General features: G+C 39.7%; 3 protein-coding genes across 5 annotated transcripts in view; 1 reads left to right on the top strand and 2 right to left on the bottom strand.

Moving 5' to 3' along the window:
• Nucleotides 1-1,553: 1,553 nt before the first annotated feature.
• Nucleotides 1,554-8,434, bottom strand: nutf2 (nuclear transport factor 2). Of its 2 annotated transcripts, none has more exons than XM_076733963.1 (5): nucleotides 8,360-8,434; nucleotides 5,941-6,061; nucleotides 4,913-4,984; nucleotides 4,418-4,516; nucleotides 1,554-2,695 (listed from the first exon to the last, which is right to left on the bottom strand). In XM_076733963.1, the coding sequence occupies exons 2-5, from the start codon at nucleotides 6,037-6,039 to the stop codon at nucleotides 2,582-2,584; spliced, it is 384 nt and encodes a 127-aa protein (XP_076590078.1). In that variant the 5' UTR covers nucleotides 6,040-6,061; nucleotides 8,360-8,434; the 3' UTR covers nucleotides 1,554-2,581. The 2 variants fall into 2 exon arrangements, with proteins under 2 accessions (XP_076590078.1, XP_076590079.1); XM_076733964.1 differs by lacking the exon at nucleotides 8,360-8,434 and adding an exon at nucleotides 7,981-8,157.
• Nucleotides 8,435-12,710: 4,276 nt separating this feature from the next.
• tsnaxip1 (translin-associated factor X interacting protein 1) lies at nucleotides 12,711-19,868 on the bottom strand. 2 transcript variants are annotated; one of them, XM_076733131.1, is made up of 11 exons: nucleotides 19,354-19,868; nucleotides 17,494-17,599; nucleotides 17,130-17,270; nucleotides 16,929-17,022; nucleotides 15,950-16,146; nucleotides 15,534-15,675; nucleotides 14,608-14,774; nucleotides 14,371-14,484; nucleotides 13,670-13,779; nucleotides 13,323-13,446; nucleotides 12,711-13,037 (listed from the first exon to the last, which is right to left on the bottom strand). In XM_076733131.1, exons 1-11 carry the CDS (start codon nucleotides 19,371-19,373, stop codon nucleotides 12,948-12,950), a joined length of 1,305 nt encoding a protein of 434 aa, XP_076589246.1. In that variant the 5' UTR covers nucleotides 19,374-19,868; the 3' UTR covers nucleotides 12,711-12,947. The 2 variants fall into 2 exon arrangements, with proteins under 2 accessions (XP_076589246.1, XP_076589247.1); XM_076733132.1 differs by lacking the exon at nucleotides 19,354-19,868 and adding an exon at nucleotides 17,726-17,915.
• ranbp10 (RAN binding protein 10) overlaps nucleotides 18,607-20,316 on the top strand; it is a 33,740-nt gene continuing 32,030 nt past the window's right edge. Inside the window, exon 1 of the mRNA XM_076733130.1 lies at nucleotides 18,607-18,953. Within this exon, the coding sequence (XP_076589245.1) occupies nucleotides 18,755-18,953 (199 nt within the window). The 5' untranslated portion in view covers nucleotides 18,607-18,754. The remainder of the gene's footprint in view (nucleotides 18,954-20,316) is intronic.

The following is a 20,316-nucleotide window of genomic DNA, read 5'->3' on the forward strand; positions in this document are numbered from 1 at the left end:
TTATTTCTGCCTTTATCCTTTTGTATCATCTTTCTGTGATTCTCCTTGTGATTTTACTTGCAGCTTCACAACCCTCAAACCGAATGTGTTCTGCCACCCACAAAAATATAACTGGACAGACAAGTTTCTCAATTTTTTTATATCACAAAATACCTTGCAGCATGTCAGACCAAGCCCCATTCTTCGTATCTTAATAGAGACACGAAAGAACGGAAGAAAGAAAGAAAAAAAGAAAGAAAGAAAGAAAGAGACAGAGAAAGAAAAAAACAATACACTGAAAGATTATTAAATTGAACCAAATGTTTTTTTGTTAATCATTTGTGTTGTCATTGTAAAATAAGTTCAGTTCTTGTTAGCCGTGCTCATTTTGAATGCAGAGAGGCTCCTCACTGAGGCCTTCTGGAGGCACACTATTGTGCTATTGTATCCAGAATGCAATCCTCCATTTCACCACCCCTGCAGCATGCAATTACTTTTTCTATGTCCATGCACTGAAGATCTTTGAAAGGGTTTCTTGAAACAGGCAAATTCACATATTTTATCAAAGATTTAAGATCCCTTATTTTTTCTGTGATTTCTCATGATTGACAATGTTAGGACAATGAACATCCTCAGCATATTAAACAGAATTATACATTTTTTAAATTAAGATAGAATAACATTTTACTTTTTAATGGCATCATTTCAATACAGATTCAAAAACATTATTTGTAGCAATTTCCTTTCACCAGTTTGTTATAAACACTAAAAACCAATTGTTTTTTCAGAGGGCACACTCCAGACTCTACTTAAAGGTGTCGTATCATGAGTGCGTCACCTGACTTGTCCCACTTTCAGACCTGCACCAGTCTGGTGTGCTCCACTCAACTCTCTGAAACTGTACAAACGTAACTGATGCAATCAGCAAGAAGTCAGTGTGCAACCGCATCAAAGTGCTGCTGCACCCTTTGAGAAAGTGATTGGTCCCATAAAGAGATGACTCACAACACATCAATCATTGTGATGGCTGTGAAACATTTATGGCCTGTGCGATAATATCTTAGACTTAGGACATGTAGCCAATAGCAGTACCCTAAGATTCAAAAATATTGCACAGTGGTAGCTTTTTTGAACATTTGGTTACAGTTATGGCTGCCGAGGAATTCACCAATCCAACTTTTGCCTCTCCTGATACGACTCAGGTATCTGCCAATACCAGGGCTCCTTTTTCCCCACATTTAAAATCTGTATACCTCACTGTGTGGAAGTCACTGACCCCATTTTCAGGCAAAGTGACATGAGGAAAGCGACTGCTGTGGTATTAAGAGCAGCATGTCATGACATAATGACTGTAAGTCATAGTGGAATATTGGATTTTATAACATTGACGAACTACATTGAAAGTGGATCATTCACATTTGGTCAATACACAATCCACTTAATAAGGTCAGTATCAGCCAGATTACGATCCTGTCAAATTATGGCTGGCATGCACTGATTTGACAATTTTCTCCAGTTGATCTTCTGTAGTAAGTTCCCCTAAACTAATGAATTTTCAAAAAGTACAAATAATATGCACTTAAAGACACCTGTGAGATTTATTGTGGAGAGATAAATGGAGGATTAGGAAAACAATCAGCTATAGAGAATAATATGGAGAGACAAGGCCACACAATTAAGAAAGAAGTCCAGCTTTTATTGTCTATCGTGGCTGTAGTCCATGGTAACTGCCAGACGTGTGAGAGAGAGAGAGAGAGAGAGAGAGAGAGAGAAAGAGAGAGGGGGAGGGAGAGAGAGAGAGAGAGAGAGAGAGAGAGAGAGAAAGAGAGAGAGAGAGAGAGAGAGAGAGAGAGAATGCAGGATCAGAGCCAATCACACAACAGGGTCAAACTTAATGTCCTCCATGACTCTTTGGTTTGCGAGAGCAAAGCCTGGCATTAGAGAGTCAATCATGGCAAAGTAAACAATGTAAAGGAAGATAAAACCCAGTTAAACACACTAAGGCAACACACAAGTGGCATCTAAAAACAACTTACAACACAAGAGGTCGGAGCTGAAGAAGCCGACTGAACCTGAACATGGATCTACAAACCAGTCAACAACAGTGCTGACAGAACTGAACTGAGCTGAGCTGAGCTGAGTTGACAGCAGCAGAGTGAACAGTAAAGTGGGTTAGAGTTGAGTAAAGAAGGGTGGAGAGCAGAGCAGATTATGAGTTAATGGCGTCGGTCAGCTGTTTGTCTTTCTGGTGGCTTGAGTGTAGATATTGTAATTGGGGTTGGGGGGTTGCTCCCCAGTGTCATGCAGATCAGCGGAGTGGCAGACAGGGGCATCTGATTGGTCGGCCGGCTCGCAGCAAAGAAACATGTTGCAGTTCTACTGGCTGGGGTTGTCTGAAAACCCGCCTGGATGAGGTTCAGTGATTGACATCTAGAATCCGGTGTTTGCTTGTTTGTCAAACAGGCATAAATGAGACAGCAGGAGGGAGGGATGAGTGTTCTCTCTTCTCTCCATCCTCAACTCCTCCCTGCCCTCCCTCCATACTTCATCACACAGTGCCCTTCACAATGGTCGCCCCTGCCCACCAGAGTGGGGAGGGGGCTTAGCCAAAGTTGTGAATGGCCAGCCTGAACATGTCATTGGTGCACACCCACGCATCATTAATGTTCTTCAGGATGAAACTCTGATGGAAACCCATGATGGGGTCGTCATCTGCCTGAAAACACACAAACAGAAATAGCAGGGGTTCAGGATGAAGTCAGCAGTGTAGTGATATCAATTATCAGTTGTGCTCACCAAAGTACGTATACTAGTTGTGGGGAGGACATACTTCCTTCTGTGCAAATTCCAAAAATGCCAATAATGTCAGGCAGGAATTGAGGACTCCAAACCTGAAATTGTACCAACTACCTGGCAGTTCCAATCAAGGCTTCGACAGCTTAGTTTAGCTTTAAGTTTTCTTATATACAACGCTTCCCAGAAGACTTTGCTGTCTGTTTTCATTCAGTGTTACTCACCAAAACACTGTGCGTATCCTTGAGGTCCAACAAATGTGTCAAATGCATTTCTTCTAAATGTTTTGCTCCTCAAAAATTTTGCCAAGGCATTTGTTTTGGCGGGGAAGGTGACATTGATATGTAGGGCTGGGTATCACTTTTTACTTTTTTTTTTTTTCAATCTTATAAAATGACATCACACACTACAGTACAATTACTCACATCAAAGGAGGAAGCTGTTCAAATACCTGGGAGCACCTGGAGAAAATGTTTTTACTTTACTAAACCTGGACAACTGGACTGAAATGAAGAAACTAATGGAATATGTGTACAGTATTGGACTATGTGTCAAAAGGAGCACTGACAACAAACAGTAGAGGGCAGCAATATGCCACTGTAACATCTAGTTTGACTAATCCAACAAGATGTTTGTGGTATTGGGAAATTTTGGCAGAGTAAGACCTCTTACTTTCTCTCAACTTCTGTCAGCTTCAGCATGTCTCTCCTTTAACCTGTTGGTCTGTAAGCAACATCACGTCTGCCATCAGAAACACTCTTTGCCTTGGCAGCAGGTTATTCATCCCCGCAGCGGTGAGGAGAGGATGCACTCACTAACAAGCAGATACAGGTTAGCTGTACCATCCCTGGTATGAACGTTGTGTTTTTGCTGCATGCCTATACAACATGTAACGCTACACACCCAATCATCAGCATTAGAAGGTCTATATGTAAGGCCTTGGTATTTTGATACTCGATACCATTGAAGCAATTTGGTCGGTGCCATAAAAGAATAAAAGTTTGATATCCAGCCCTATTGCAACCTACTGCAGAAGTTCAGATTTTTTTCCCCCAACAAACAACTTGCTACTTGGGAATCCAGCCTGTCAGGTTTGGGTCATGGTTGGTCACTGTCAGAGTTTTGACTGAAAAATGCACCCCAGACTGTGCTCATATGGACACTGAAAGGGGAATTCTACAATATTTTACACATTAAAGTTTATTTAAATTAATTGTATAGTAGTACTGCATATGTAAAAATAAATAAATAAATAAATTTGTATACAGCCTTTGGTGGCGCCTGCTTTTGCAGATCTTTGAAGAAAGGGTGGAATTAAAAGACGATGTCTCTGGTTCTGCTGTATCCATTTTAACTCCTTTCTTTTAAAACTGTCCTCCCATCGTCAATAACGTTGTCAAACAATGTTATAGGAGTGCATTGCTTAATCGGTGGAGTAGTCTTCGAAGGAAACTAGATAGTTTGTTGCCTCAAGTTTTTCTAAACGAAATTCAAAAGACTACTTTTAAATGATAGGACAGCAATGAGATGATATGATACACAGGAACATACTTGAATATCCATATTTACTTTAGCATTCAATTTGAGATGATTATGTTGTACAAAGAAAAGGCGCACTCTAAAGTAAGGTGTGAATACGACTTACTTTTAGCTGTCCTACAACCATACTCAAGATGCAGCAGTCTGGAGTTGGCTGGTGGTCCTGCGCTGTTATACTATGCGCTATTTTTGTGAAGGGGAGACTCTGGCGCACACACACACACACACACACACACACACACACACACACACACACACAGATGAAAAATACACAATGGGAAGATTAATACAGGTATATCAGACATTGAAAGAAAGTAAGAAATCAAAACTGACTTTCCTCTAATATATCTTGAAATAATTTCACTGACCCTTGAGAAATAAGAATTACTATAGTGCATGTGAATGGCTTGTCTGACTCATCAATATTCCTTTATTTGTCCCCAGATAACCTGATAACCAGATTTCTAGATTTCTCAGAGTAACCTGGTTTCTTGCGTACATGTAAACATACTGACATTGCCTGTGCACTTCTTACTTGGCCTGTCCACCACCTGTTGCGTGTTACCTATAAACATAGCAATAAGTTACCAGATAAACTCACAGTGAGTTTCTCAACAATTGCTCTTTTTCCCTGGAACTGTTGTCCTTCCCACGTAAGGCAAGACGCATCGATCTGTGTGGAGGAAGACAGAAAGAGGTTGGGGAAAAGAAGGAACTGCAGAGGATACCATTTGTAGATGGTCCATCAAAAAAGCCACATCATATAACTGTTAAAAAAAAAAGTGTTACTAGCACTGTTCAACACCTATCTGTTTGAGATTGACATGAGTTGAGTTCTGAGTCAAAGTGAGAAGGTATAATCTGAGGGTCTGATGTAGAAGATTTGACATATAAAACTGAGATAAAATACTTCACACAAGTAAAAGCTAAATAGATACTGCTCCAAAACTCACTAATAAGTACTAGTATGCTCTACACATGTGTCTGTGTTTTTTGTACATGACATGTACCAGTTGCTCATGTTCCTGCAAAATTTAGGCAGTGGGTTTATTTAACTTTTAAATAGGCAGTGGGCTTATTTAACTTTTAAATAAGCCCACTGCCTATTTTAAATAAGCCCACTGCCTATTTTCTCAAATAATAAATGTAAACATAGCAATAAGTAAACTCACTTTTACATTTAGAAAATCATCTAGATACACTGCATGCCTTGGGCTAATAATAATAATAATAATAATGATAATAATAATAATAATAGGGATGCAACTAATAATTATTTTCATGAACAATTAAGCTGCAGATTAATTGTTTTGTCTGTAAAATGTAAAACAATAAAACAGATTAATTGTTTTGTCTGTAAAATGTAAAACAATTGTGAGATATGCCCCTTGTAATTTCCCAGAACTAAGATTGCATTGTCCAAACAGCAGCACATACATGAGAGACAAAAGCAACAAATCCTCACATTTGAGAGGCTGGAACAGAAGAATATTTGACATATGAGTTGAAAAATTACTGAGACAGCTCATCAACTGATTGTTTCAGCTCAAACATCCTTTGGCAATGATGTGTCCTTCTCATCTATACTTGAAGCCAGAAAATCCAAAAAAGCATAATTGTTACACTCACATATATAGATCCAAGTTGCGATCTGTCAGAGTCAAACATCTGGTAGTAGTGCTGCACGAAGCTGGATCCTATCTGCTCCCACAGAGGCTGGTCCACCATCCTGACTCCCCTGCAACGCACACTGGAAGATGGAGAGACAGAAGGGGAGCAGGGTCAGAAAGACAGACTGGGAGCCAGAATGAAACCAGCAATGAATTGGTGAAAAATGTTAAACAAATGAATAAAAAAAGAAAATAAAAATCAATGAGATCACTATCTCTGAAGATTCTCATTCATTCAGGCCATGTGGTTGGATGACTTAAACAGTATGAGAATCATTTGCTGTGACCTTCAGTCACCAGATCTCAACCCAGGTGAACACCTATGGGAGATCTGTCAGGTGTTTCCAATATTTTGTCTATCCCATTTATATCAGTAAAAACATTAGAAACACCTCTCTAAAGCAGTTTTCACATTATAACCTTCATGGCAACAGTATATGTATTCACTTATACAATACTGAGATGAAAGCAATATCCAAATCCAGTATAAACCACCATGATGTATAGACCAAGGAAAGGGTGAAAGAGGTCAAAGAGGACATCAATATCACAGATTTACCTCTGCTTGAACCAAAAATGAACTCACTTTGCTCACTTATTTTAGAAAAAAAAAAAGTTGAAATGAAACATAATAAATAATAAAGTATGTCTCTTCTTCTTCTTCTTCTTCTTCTTCTTCTTAATACTCACCACAACTTAAATAACGAAACAAAAAAAACAGGGTCAGACTCTCTCTCCCTCTCACGCTCTCTCTTTCTCTAACCCAACTGGTCGAGGCAGATCCCACCCAGAGCCTGGTTCTGCCTCGTTTTCATTCACAGACAAATTACTCTGTGGAAACACCCACCAGGTTGACCATCCACCCTACAGGCTAGGCAGCCATCCCCAAATTTGCACAGACTCATACCTGTGATACCTTAGAAAACAGTTACCTGAACTGACCCTGTTGACCCTTTTTACAGCTACAGCCCTTTGTTTGTTACATTGAATACCAGCATTCAAGCATGCATGTACTGCAATATAGTGACAACATTATGTTTTCTTTTTTAATTCACAGATGGTTTACTTGTGTTTATTTCATGCATATCTAAAAACAACTTTTTTTCATGCAAATCCATGTCATGGTTCCAGCTTCACAAATGTGAACATTTGCTGCTTTTCCTTCCGATGAATCTAATTCCTTTTGATGTGTTTTTAATCATTATGAGGTTTTGGACTGTGGGCAAAACAAGTATAACTTGGGCACTGGTTAATTGTGATAGCATCTCCCACTGTTTTGTGAAATTTTACAAACCAAACAATCAATTGATTACAGGAGTAATCAGGAGTATCTTAACAGTAAAATCCTATTTTATATTTATGTAGCAAATACAAATGTTATATGTATGCACACAAATAAAAGTATAACAGTCACAGGGGATGTTTTTCTACGTTGATTACTTTTACTCGAATATTTTAACAGCACTTTCCTGATGATACTTGCTTTCAGTAACATTTTCAATCCAGGATCTTTACTTGTAGCAGAGAATTTTTACAGTGTCGTAGTAGTACTTTTTCTCCACCATTGCTTACTGTACACTAGGCGACACATGAACACCACTACACTGGGATGTTAAAAAGAACAACACATTTAAAACAGTTGAGGTAAAATGGCCCAGACGGCCTGGTCTCTCTCCGCCTGGGTGACACTGACAGCACAGAAGTCATGTGCTTCCACACATACACTGTTGTTACTGGAACAATCTGAGAGCTCTGAAAACCAGCTAAGTCGAAACACCACACCACAAATACCGACGGGACATAACATTACATAGTTCTAGGCCGGCATAAATACAGTGAAGTCTAGAGAAAGAGACAAATAAGCTTTTAAGTAACGCTAACAAATAGAAAACTCTTTTACGGCTCGTTAACGAAGCTAACTAGCTGCTACTAGCGTTAGCTTGTGAGCGATGTTTGCTAGGGCTGACTTAGCCTGTGCTGGCAAAGACAGTTCATATACCTCGCATGCCTCTCCGCCAGCTAATGTTAGACGTCAGATAAATTATGTTTCCAGGCGTTAGCTAACTGGCTGGCTGGCGTTGGCCTTTTCACCGCCGGCTAAAAATACTCCGTCTCCAGCAAGTGTTGATGCCTCCTCCGGGCCCGCGCACACAGCACTGGAAACCCGGAGCAGCTACCCTACATAGGCGTGCCCAACGTTAACATTAACGCTAGCACTAAACCAGACCCGTTAACCTGCCAGGAGCAGCCAATTGAACCACTTGTATTACCTTATACTTGTTCAAATGTCTGACTAAACCAGCGCGTTTTGTTTTCGCACATGTTTCCATTCACTGTTCCAAAAGAGCATTTCCTTAAAATAAGTAATAAAAACTTACCTCTAACCAAAGCCGACGCCGGCTGCACGATCACACAGCGCAGTGTCTGCTCCGCTATGAAGGCACGCAATCAAGACGGTGGGCGGCCCGGTGCATTATGGGGATTGTGGTCTTTTATGCGAACAATTGTTGACAGTTGGTTTGTTTGTATGGGTCAGTTGGAATTTAATTGAAGGTCAGTTTGATTATCTTATGACCTGTATAATGTTTCACTCATTTGCCATATTGTGATGTGAATATATAAACATTGGAGAGATACTCGTCAGTCAAGGCTGGACTAAGCTTTTAGTGGGCCACAGGGCAAAAAAAGCTGTAGGCCCCTAACACAGGGCCTCTCAACAAGGTGTAAGATTAGGTTCAAATGCAGGAGCCACCTTATATTGTTCACCATTTCAGTTTATATTGTTCTTCTATTTATATAGCATATATTGTCAAAAAAATTGCAACTGATCAAATAACCATACTGTAATTGCCATACACAGTGAACCCTTTTAAGTGTTTGGGGTTGCCCACTTTAACCACGTTGCCCACATTATGTTGTTATTAGTTAATTGTAGGTTCCTAATTATTGTAGATGAACATTGTAAAGAATCCTCACGTGACTTACATTTTATAAAGCACCACATTATATTACCTACAATAAACTTAAAACCATGTATTTGAAGGCGAAATAGCTTAGAGATTACTATGTGGTCTATAGGCCTAAAGTGACTGTGAAAGCACTTTCTACTTCTCTACATTTATTTGACAGATATAATCACTAGTTACTTCACCATATGTTGTTATCCGCTGTGTAAAAGGTGACATAAAAAAAACTTCTTGACTCAACTAAAATACAACAAACTGTAGAGGTTAAACCAGTTGTCCCCAACCACTTGGTTTGTGCCGCCAAATAAAGCTGCACCTGGTTGAGCCAGTTGCCACATGACACTTGTCATTTCACTTGTCAGGCCCCTCTCTGACCCCTAGGTTGGAAACCAAAACTAACTGCTTGTACTTACAATTAGCTTCACCTAACCAAGCTACAACAGTAAAATGCTGCTTACTCAGTGAGTCATAAGTACTAACAATCTAACAACATAATTTAAATAATATGTTTTGTCACATTTTCACTGCAGAACAAGTCATTTTACAAGTCAACTGCACTTGACTACAATTTTCAAGTAAACACATTGTACTTTTTTTCAAGTATTTCCACGTTATGCTACTTAATACATCTAGTCCACCATATTTCCAAGGTAAATACTCCACTTCATTTTTTTAACAGCTGTAGCTACTTACCTACTTTGCATTTGAAGATTTCCAGCATTTCCTGTCATGGTATCAAACCATGCAGAGAGTTTTGGTTTTACTTGCTCAGGTTTAGAGATATTTGTGTCTGTGATTTCTGTTTCCACACCCCCAAAGTCCATTTGTGGTACTCACACTATTGACAACTGATCAGGTTGATGCATTGATATTAATATAATGAAATAAGAATATTGAAAATATGAGAATATACCAGTTACCTGCTATAATTAGTTTGACTGTTCATACATAGGTACAGATGTACAGATGTCTCACTGCTCTTATTAGCATCATTTCTAGTGAATATTGGACTAAGATTGAGAAACATAATTCTAAATGGATGCTAATGTTGTTCCATATCTGAATGTGTAATAAGCATTTGCTAACAGGTTTGATTGTTTTGTTGAAAATGTGGTGGAATGTCAATTTTGTGTTTTCAGCTTATTTCCACTGCCCTCTAATGGTAAATAATAACACTTTGTGATAAAGATAATTCACATTTGGTTTACTTACTATCTTGTCACTTGTCAGGGAGAACACATACTTTTCTGTCATACATTAATCCAAGTCAGCTCATTCTATGTCAATTTCATTTCATTTAACATTCATTTAAACGGTTCCCTATTCATCCATATGTGTGCCTCAGTGAAGTGCATTTTTCAGTGCAGCACTCACACTGTGAGTCCACTCCTGAACTGGTCGAGACGGAAGCAGCCCAGCTCTGCCCTCCTGGCTTGCTCAGCACTGATGACTCAGTGCTGTCATCACTCTAGTTGTGAAGCTTTTGTTCTTGTTGCGTCTTCCATACTTGTAATTTTGTTTTGAAGTGGTTCTGGATACATTCATATGTCTAGAAGAATTAAAATTAGAATTGCTTTGCCTCACCTGGAAAATGTTTGATTTCTTCTTTGACATATTCTTTCTCCAGGAGTGCTGGAGTTGTGTGAATTGAACAAAGGAATTTCTATCTTAACTTTGTAGAGGGTGGGGAAGGCATGGCCTACGTGCTCCACCCTAACCTTCAGCTACTTCTCAGCAAACTGCCCAAACAGGCCCTTGATCCTATCTTCTATACTAATGTCTTCACCTCACTTAGACTTCTGGCAGTCTAAACTTTGTGTCTTTCTTTATCTCAGTCTGTTCAGTGAGTGCACAGCAACAAGTCAGTATGTTGAACCCACCTATAGCTTATAGCAATTGATGTTATACTCCTTGAAACCTATGTCCTCAAGTTTGCAGGCAGCGGTTTTGTTGACGTTAGACACTGATATCACCACACGGGCTAAACACATTTTTACCATTCAAACTGCATTTAAAGGTCTCTTATTCAACAATGAAGAAAGCTCATACCAGTCCCTTGCTATGTTAGTTTGTATCAAGAGACAGAGGACTTTGGGAACATAGGACCCACTATTGTTGGCTATTGGTAGTGCAGTTTGGGTAGATGTTATGCTGTAACTGACATTATTATTTTTATGAACTGTCTTTATTTGTTTAAACTACGCTACATTTATTGTAGTATTTATCCCACAATTATAACTTGTGGCCAGGACTGCAGTTCAGTAAAAGTTACATAAGCTCACCTTAAAAAAAAAAAAACTTGTTTGACACTGCTTTGCAGATTCAAAGACTGTTCTTGCAGGCTTGAACAAAAAATTATCCAAGATGCTTTGCTTGTTTCCTGTGTTGCTCCTTACACTGCAGTGACTTTTATGGTCTGCCATAGCTTACTGGTGTATTCTTGCCATTTTACAGTGAATTAAAGAATGTTAACAAAATTACTGATGGTTCTACTGGCAGCAGGATTTGACCCACAGACAACAACACCTCCACCCTGTGTGGCAGATGTGGTGGTATACCTGCTCCTCTTTTTAAGGTTGATTTTAGTCTCATCTGTCCTCAACACTTCTGGTCTTCACACTGTACACAGATACAATGAAATGAATCCTGAATGTCTTGGTACCTCGATTTCCCCTGAGGAATTCCAACATCATCAGGCCTGTTTTTTGTCCCTCAGTCAGAGGACGTTTATGTGTACAGTGCATGTGCTGCAGCATTATATGCTAACACAAGATCTAGAGATTAACATGTTCTGGTTATTTGAGAACATTCATCCACCCATTAGATAAATAAAACACAGTGTTCTGTTTGGGTTTCAACATATTACCACAGTCTTTTCCTGTCACTTTCCATGGTTTTGTCAGTATTTAGTGGCTATCCAAAGTGAATTAAAGGGTCTCTCCCCTCCGTCTACTACAACAAAGAGAACAAGGCACCTTCCTTGACTTGGTTTTATCAGTATCTATAAATGATTTTATGGCAAATGGCTTTAAAACAATGTTCCAAACCATCAAAATAAATCAATAATAGTACGGCACAAGCTTCCTCTAATTAGTCAAGAAAAGGAAACTGCTATTGTACATTGAGGCTGCTTGACCAGCCACTTCTTATGTTCAGGAATACCCAACATTTTGAAGAGTAGTGATGGTGTGATGAGCGAAATATTTGGGGTTAGGGAACAATTCAGCTGTATTATTTTACACAGTCATGTCTTGTTAAAATCTCAACAATTTCCTGTACTGTAAGTGACAGTAAAAAAGGTTTTTCCACATACAGTTTGCAAAGAGACTCTCCAAGTGCAGCATTTAAAGCATCAGTTCCAGATGTTTGTTTGGTTTCCACATTATACACGAAAATGTCCTAATGTATGTAAAGACGCCAAGATCCACAGCATACATTCTACACGGTGATTGCTCATATTTAGATTTCAACCAGCTAGACAATGTCGTGGATATTAACCGAGGTTCCAGTAAACTGACAGGACAACTTCACTGGAAAAAGGACTGGTGGACATTTTCAAACATGACATCAACATGTAGCACAGAATTGGCATTTACAGATTACTGTCCACGTCTGAAAGGAGCTTATCTGGGGTGGTTACTTTATCATTAACAGCACATTCATTAATCTCTTTCTCCAGACCACGTACTACAAGGACACACTCCTTACTTTCTATTTGCAGATTAAGTCCAAACACTTCATTACATGAAAAGGGACAAACATAACGGATGTCATTGTTTTATTTTAAGTCTGTGATCGCTAATCAAAATGCAATATCATCGTACATACATTTGCAGTTGTTTAAGTATCAGGAACTGTTAAAAATGTATTGTGGGGACAATCAATAATCTGTGATTCTAGACTTCAGGTTCCATACACCATTTGTTCTTATGTGTCCTTGCTGGAAAGTTGGCCTGCCTTCTTATTTAACATTCACTAACATGAATACAACAGCATTATATCAGCAGCTGGCTGGAAAGTGATTTGATGCAGCATTTTCTTCTGACTGGTCAAGAGCTGCAGGTAATGCCGCCACACCGGATTCTGCAAGCTGTTGGAGCATTAACCTCTCATCAAAGCATAGAAATTGAGCAGAGGGCAATTCAAACTGTTTTTACTGTCCATGAAGACATAAAGAATATTTTACATTGATTCACTAAAATGACCACATTGGTCTCGGTGGCCACAAGTTAGTAAATATTAAAGATGAATTCAATGTTTTCATCAAATGAGAGCAAAAGGTCTTAGAATGGCTGCAGATGCAAGACATGCACCTTGTGAATTACAAAAAATTCAATTAGGCTGACAAAGCAGTGAAATCTCTGCTGGTACTTACCAGGCTGTGGAGTCTCTGAGAGGAGATGGTGTCATTGCTGCTGCCTGGTTCGCTTTGAGCCGTAGCCACAAGTTCATCTATTTCCTGATCTGACTTCAGAGGAAATGCTGTCCTCACGGCTGCTCTATACGCACATACATACACAAAAGAGTGTTTTGACAGAGAAACACAGACAGCCATAAAGAACAAAAACTTTTATTGGTGAAGTTTTTCCTGAATTGATGTTCTAAGGACAAATGGTGCCACGTGTAGAAATTGTAAAGCCGTCTGAGGCAAGTTTGTGATTTTATTCTATGTAAATAAAAGTGACTTGACTTGAAATGTCTTTGTGCATCTCTTTATATCACCTAAACTCCTGGACAGTGAGTGTGCTGCTCTCTGGAACATCAGAGTCAATCGGCACTGTTAGTTGTTTGGATGGAATCTGGCTTTGCTCATGGGACACACTCTCATCCGTCTGTAAAACAACAAACAGCTTTTCAACATGTTGGGAAATATACTTATTCGCCTTTTTGCCAAAAGTTATCTGAGAAGATCGATGGTACTCTGTCAGTTCATTATAAAGCTGGAGCCAGGAGATGGATAACTTAGCTTAGCATAAATACTGGAAATAGGGGGAAATGGGTAGCCTGGCTCCGTCCAAAGTAAAAAGAACCGCTCAATCCCACTAATTAAAGTTAAGGTAAAATCTTGTTCGCTTTATCTGTTCTTTTTACAATCTGGTTTTTGTACCAATTAAATTCAAATAGCTTGTTAATTAGTGAACTGTAGATGCTGGTGAACAGATTTTTGCTTATCTTTGGAAAGAACCAGGCAAACTGTTTCCCTGTTTCCTGTCTTTATTCTAAGATAAGCTCCAGCTTCATATTAAACAGGCAGGCATGAGAGTGGTATCTCATATATAAGCTCTTCTCATATAAGATTTGGCAAGACAGCAACACACATTTACATACAATCAGCTTTTGTGTGCAGTTTGGAGACACAACTCCATACCAATTTATCACAGCATACTGTGCCCACACTCAATCCCATGGGTATTATAACGTACCTGCTCAGAGATGGGGATGTCTGTCTTGTTCTGTATGTTGGCCACTTTGTGGATCTCCAAGAGGGTGTCATACTCCCTCTTCAGTTGATCAAAGTCACCCTGCAGCGTCTTAAACTGGACACCACAAAAACACAAAAACATGACCACGGTGAAGACTGTTAAGATTTGAATTTATGAGTTGTATGTGCATGTATATGCGTGCACTGTGTGTACAGTTTATGTATCTTCATGAGTCACCTGCAGGAGGGTCTGTTTGTGTGTTTGTTCCAGGGTGTCCCAGTTGCGAGATGGCACAGAATCCCAGTACTCTGCCTTCATCCTGTTGAGCTCCTCCTGGGCTTTAGTCAGGTCTACTCGACACACCTTCAGAGCGAGCTGCAGCTCAACAAGGTCTTTAGCCTCTCCTTTCAAAATGGAAACAAATTGCAGACAAAAACTTGTTTAATTTTGTATATCTATATTTTCAGTATTTGGTTGAGCGTCTAATTTATAAATTCCTAACATGACAGGTATTGTTCATTCTTTTCACTTCCCATTTTTTGGGAATACACCTTTCTTGCAGATCAATGACAAGATTGATACCACCCACATTGTTGTTTGATAAACAAGAAGCTACAACCAGGGAGACTATTTCTTGACTGTTTCCCCCTGTTTCCAGTCATTATGCTAAGCTAAATGGCTGCTGGCTTCATCTTCAGTGGACAGATGTGAGAGTGGTATCCATCATCTCATCTAACTCTTAACAAGAAAGTGAATAAGGATATTTCCCAAAATGTTAAACTATTCCTTTAAAGACAGCAATTTTTACCCATTATTAAGACAGACTTTGTCAGCGCCTTAACCAGAAATTGAGAGTGGGCAAGGTTTGAAAGTAATACAATACAATTAATAAATGTGCAGTTTCCGAATGCAACTAATGACTATTTTGATTACTAATGAATCTGTCTGTTATTTTCTTGATTAATCAATTGATCACTTGTCTATAACAGGTAAAAATACCCATCACATCACATCACATCTGGATGACATGAGGTGACGTCTTCAAATGTCTTGTTCAACCAAGTTTACAATCAAAGGAACGAGATCATTTTTTAAAGAAAAAAGAGTGATTAATAATTAATTGATAATCAAATTTATATCATATATAAACGTTGCTGCGCTACCTTTATTTTCATCTACAGGATGCTCGTCCTTCACAGAGCCTTTTGATAGGTCACTGAGCTGCCAGAGCAGCAACTTGCGGGCGTCACGCTCCTCCCGGTACTGCAGATACTGGTGGGAGAGTTCATACTGCAGACGGTCCACCTGGAGCGGAATTGAAGACAGAGGGGTGAGTGAGACAAGAAAGTGAAAATCTACCTTTGACCTCAGTCTGGACTGAATCTCAAAAAGAAGATATTTTTGGATAAAGAGATCTTCCGTGATCCTGGGTAACTTCTGCATAATATATTGAGATAAGGACAGTACATAAACATAAACATTTAGAGAAGGAATTCATTGGGAAACCACAGCAAGTTACATTCCCTAAAAAGTCCCATGAATGAATAAATAAACAGTGGTTTACAAGTATGTCACGTACCACTGCCTGCATGGCCTTTTCTCTCTCCCTCATGGCCCTAATGTCCTTCTGCAGTTGCTGCTTCTCCATTTTCAATGCTCCAGTCTCAGCCTGCTCCTCTGCCCAGTGAGTGTGAATCTTCCTGTCACGTTCCTCTGTCACCAGCTTCAGATGGGATCGCAGTGATTCCAGCTCTTGGATTTGATCCTGCTGATATGCTGAACACATGTAAAATGCATTAAAATCATCTACATGAAACTATAGGGCTGAAACAATTATTTGCTTAAATGACAACTAATTGATGATCATTATGAGAATTTATTGCAAGTCCTTACACAAGCTTCTTAAACTCAAAGATCTGCTTGTTTCTCTTCATTTCATATCATTGTAAATTGGATCCCTTTCAGTTTTGTGACTATCTGACAAAATAAGCTATTTGAAGACATCAATTACTTCAGTATCTAAGAAATTGTGATGGCACTTGTCATTATGTTAAACATTTTAAGGGCTAAATGACTGATGGATACAATGAAAAATTACTCAGATAGCTCAGATAGCACCATAGTGACTGGCAGTAACTTAACCCAATTTGTGCAGATTACAGTACCAAACTACATCAACTGTTAACAAATTCACAAAAAAAGGGCATTTCTTTCAATATCTCTGAAGAGTTATTTGTTGCCACCAACTATTTGTTCCCATAGCACTTTGTTCATTAACCTCTTAATCCAGATTAGCTCTCAAAAATGCTGGGTTAATTGGATGCTGCAGAGTCACTGGGAACCAAGCGAACTTGGTCTTTTCTTGTAAAAATGCATGATATTTCTGATCATCTTCAAAGGCCGGATTTTCTATAATTACTGTATAAATGAATCTTTGTTGAACAGAGTTCCTTTTATTTTATAGCACTTTATGCGTCCATTCACCAGGGGGCAATACCACCGTAATTCTTCTTAAGAAATGAGAATGACCAGGCAGGTTTAGTCATAGAGCTACTGACCAAGAGTGGTTTCATATTCCTTTTTGATGGCTGAAAGAAGGGGTTGGTAGGTTTTGAACTCTTTGATGAAATGACCAAAGACATTCCGGTAGACCTGTGGCCAAAGCAGATTAAGATATGTGAGTACTGTGTCTGACAAGAAAAAGTGTGTAAATTAGTTCATCTAGTTTTACTGAAAAAAACAAAATAAAAACAAAGCACCTGTAGTTTCAATTCCTGATATTTGGGCTCATGGGAGTTGATAGTTTGCAGTTCCTTGTTCACATAGCTCTCCAGGTGCATCAAGAGTTGGGGCTTCCTCCCAGGACCTGCATAAATGTAACTGCTACCTGTCCAGCATAGCTATAGGGTTTATCACACCACAGACCCACACGTGTACACACACACACACACACACACACACACACACACACACACACACACACACACACAGAGAGAGAGCTTTGATTGTGACTTTGTTGTGACTGGAAGAGGGGAGACAGCAGTTGATTATGTGATGCTATGTTTTTTGACAAATAGCAGGTATCAAACCTGGCAGAATTTCACCTCTACCTGGTTTGCTTACCTTTCTCACTGTAGGTTGGACAGAAACAGCACCAACACTTTCTCCCTCTTGCTCTTCCTCTGATGTCTGGACAGTCTCATTTTGTAGACTATGGTCGTACGTAACTCTAAAACATAAAAGAACAGAGCTAAGTCATTCAAAATTGTAATTTCGTAATACATGGAATGGTTATAATAATAACGTTACAAGAGTTATGTAGTTGTTTTTTCACTGTCGTCTTTCAATCACTTGCCTTTGTTTTTGTGACGGTATTACAGGTGGAAATTTAATGTCTTTCCGTGGCTACATGTCTAGAAATTATATAAAGGCTGGAAAATAACAGAACAAGCGGTTGAAATCGCTGAGTTTGGTCCGTTTTAGCTCATGTTCGGCTTTTGTATCACAGAGTACAGCATTGTAACAGGGTTTCCATGGTAACGAGGACGGAACACTCGTCAGGACCCACATGGTAGTCCGCGGCGCGCCTGAACAGTTTCCAAATTGTATAAGATAAAAACTTTCTTCCAAACTGGCGAACATGGAGACATTCCCTAAACGCGGAAAACTGTAGCTTTTTAAACGCGGATGTATAAGCCATCAACACTGACTAATGGCAGACCTGATAAATTAATAAACATCCCCCTAACCTACTTTCTACGAAACTGCAACTTCTAATAATTACAATGCAACACAGAAGTGACAGCATGTATGGAAAGAAAACAGCATATGCTAAAACCACTTGATGTGGTGTCTTGAGGAGCAGGCACATTTAGCAAATTTTATACTTTATTTCAGTTGTGGAAATAATAGAGCAATTAATGCTGTAAATGGTCTAACTAGCGAATGTATTTCTGTTCCACTTGCTTCCATGCATACTACGTGAGATGAACATTATAACATTATATAATTTTCTAAAAAAAAAAATAGAAAAAAATAAATAAATAAATAATAAGAAATCCTAAAACTGTCAATTAATGTAACAGTTGTGAATCTATATTTCCTTGCTACCTTTCTCAGTGGAAGCCCTAAACCAGGGTAACCGTAGCGGAACTGTGTAGTCGTTTCGAGACAAATTACCATAAAAGCAAGCGCGTGGTTGAACTACAGTACCCAAACGGCACTGCTCGAGCCTACAGTACATTCTGCTGCTTATCCGGGGATGTCACACCACTGCTATTTTCTCCCCTCAGTCCCTCTCACTCTCAGCCTACAGCTCCAGTGGACTGACGCGGGGCTTTGGATAGAGAGATACCAGCAATAAGATACAAAACTGAGGCCAAAAATGGCAGAGCTTGGAGCGGGAAGCCTGCCTTTAGGAGATCCTGCTTTTAATTACCAGGAGCACGAGCTGAACGAGCGACTGAAACGTCTCTACCCGGCTGTGAACGAGGAAGAGACCCCTTTACCCCGATCCTGGAGCCCCAAGGATAAATACAGCTACATTGGGCTGTCACAGAACAACCTGCGGGTCCATTACAAAGGTTAGAGAGCTGGTTCACCCCCTTTGGTCTGAAAAAGTAGTCACAACAGCAGAGGGTCTCAGCTCTAATCTGTCACTGTGTTGTTGCGGAGGGGGTCTCTGTCTCTCACTCTCACACACAGTCACTCACTCACTCACACACTCACACACACACACAGTATGCGATTATGTTGATTGTGTATGTGTGCACTCCTGGTAAATCTAGTCTGAGCTGCCTCTCCTGTCCTGTAACCTTGCTTTGTTCCACAAACGAGCAGAGGAATTCCGAAATGGGTGACAGTGAACTCGCTAACCCTTACAGTTGGTCTTATTACCGTCACACTGAAATTTACCTTCAACAACACGGCTCTCTCCTTTGTTTATTTATCGTTAATGACGTTATTTGTTTGCAGTAAACTGACCTGTATCCGACATTCTCCATAGTTTGTGCTGGAAGGTGGCATTGGCAGCAATAACGACGTATAGACAGGGGTCTGCTTTGAAGCTAACTAATGGTATTTAACAAACAGGAGCTAGCTAACAGCAAGCTATCTCTTAAGCAAATACAGTAGTTAGCCTTGTGGCTAACTAGCTCATGTTAGCTAACCTAGCTGTTCCTTGTGACCAATATTGTAATGAAAACGGTTGGATAAGCTGGCTACAAGATGGACACGAGCCAAACTTGTTGTTAACCTTTTACAATGTAGTACTGAGGGCATACTTCAATTGTTTAGTTTTGACTACAACAAGCACCAAAATAGAATAAAAATGGCATTGTTGTGTTTTCTCGCGTGATTTCAGTGGCAGTGTTCTAGAAGTCTTTTCCAGAATTCGTAAATCATTTTTTCCAGCCTGGAAGCAACCGGTCCAACTCCATTCAGGTCTGTATGTGCCCTGAGCACAACAGTCTCATGTCCAACCTCCAGCGGGCAGCCAGCTCGTTTTCAACAGCTGCTGCGAGGGAGGAGGCCTCTGCGCATTACATCAGGCCAAATGTACCGATCTTGTAATAAATCTGTAATATCGGCAGACTCTTGCGTTTTCTCAAAAATAGAAACTTTGCTCGTCAGACTGTGCAGTCAATCACCTATGATGACTGCTAAAAACTGTCAATACGGCCTTCCAGGCCTGTCAGCTGGATTATTTTATACATACAGCTCCTAAATCAAAACAAGGTGACATCTGCGTGAAGTCAAGTTCTCAGTCTTTTGCCTGCCCTGTTATTTTTCGTCAGGCGATACATCAGGGCAGACCCTCAATAGCAGGCAAGCTAGCCCTGCATCTCAGGCTCCACAGAGGCATTGCGAGGCCAGTTTGGGCCCTGTTAGCTGTTTACATCAGTGAAACATGCAGAGGATGAGAGGATGCAGGCAGGCTGTGTAACC

The sequence above is a fragment of the Chaetodon auriga genome, chromosome 6 (assembly GCF_051107435.1).
Source record: "Chaetodon auriga isolate fChaAug3 chromosome 6, fChaAug3.hap1, whole genome shotgun sequence".
In the NCBI taxonomy this organism is placed as follows: domain Eukaryota; kingdom Metazoa; phylum Chordata; class Actinopteri; order Chaetodontiformes; family Chaetodontidae; genus Chaetodon; species Chaetodon auriga.

Excerpts from the sequence above, each read along its gene's own strand:
- nutf2 (XM_076733963.1), bottom strand. The coding sequence starts at position 6,039 with ATGGTGGACCAGCCTCTGTGGGAGCAGATAGGATCCAGCTTCGTGCAG. Across the intron at positions 4,985-5,940 it reads CGCAACTTGGATCTATATAT|ATCGATGCGTCTTGCCTTAC; the intron begins GTGAGTGTAACA and ends TCCTCCACACAG. Across the intron at positions 2,696-4,417 it reads TGGTTGTAGGACAGCTAAAA|GCAGATGACGACCCCATCAT; the intron begins GTAAGTCGTATT and ends GTGTGTTTTCAG.
- tsnaxip1 (XM_076733131.1), bottom strand. The coding sequence starts at position 19,373 with ATGGAGAATGTCGGATACAG. Across the intron at positions 16,147-16,928 it reads GGAATATGAAACCACTCTTG|CATATCAGCAGGATCAAATC; the intron begins GTCAGTAGCTCT and ends ACATGTGTTCAG. Across the intron at positions 14,485-14,607 it reads ACAAACAGACCCTCCTGCAG|TTTAAGACGCTGCAGGGTGA; the intron begins GTGACTCATGAA and ends TGTGGTGTCCAG.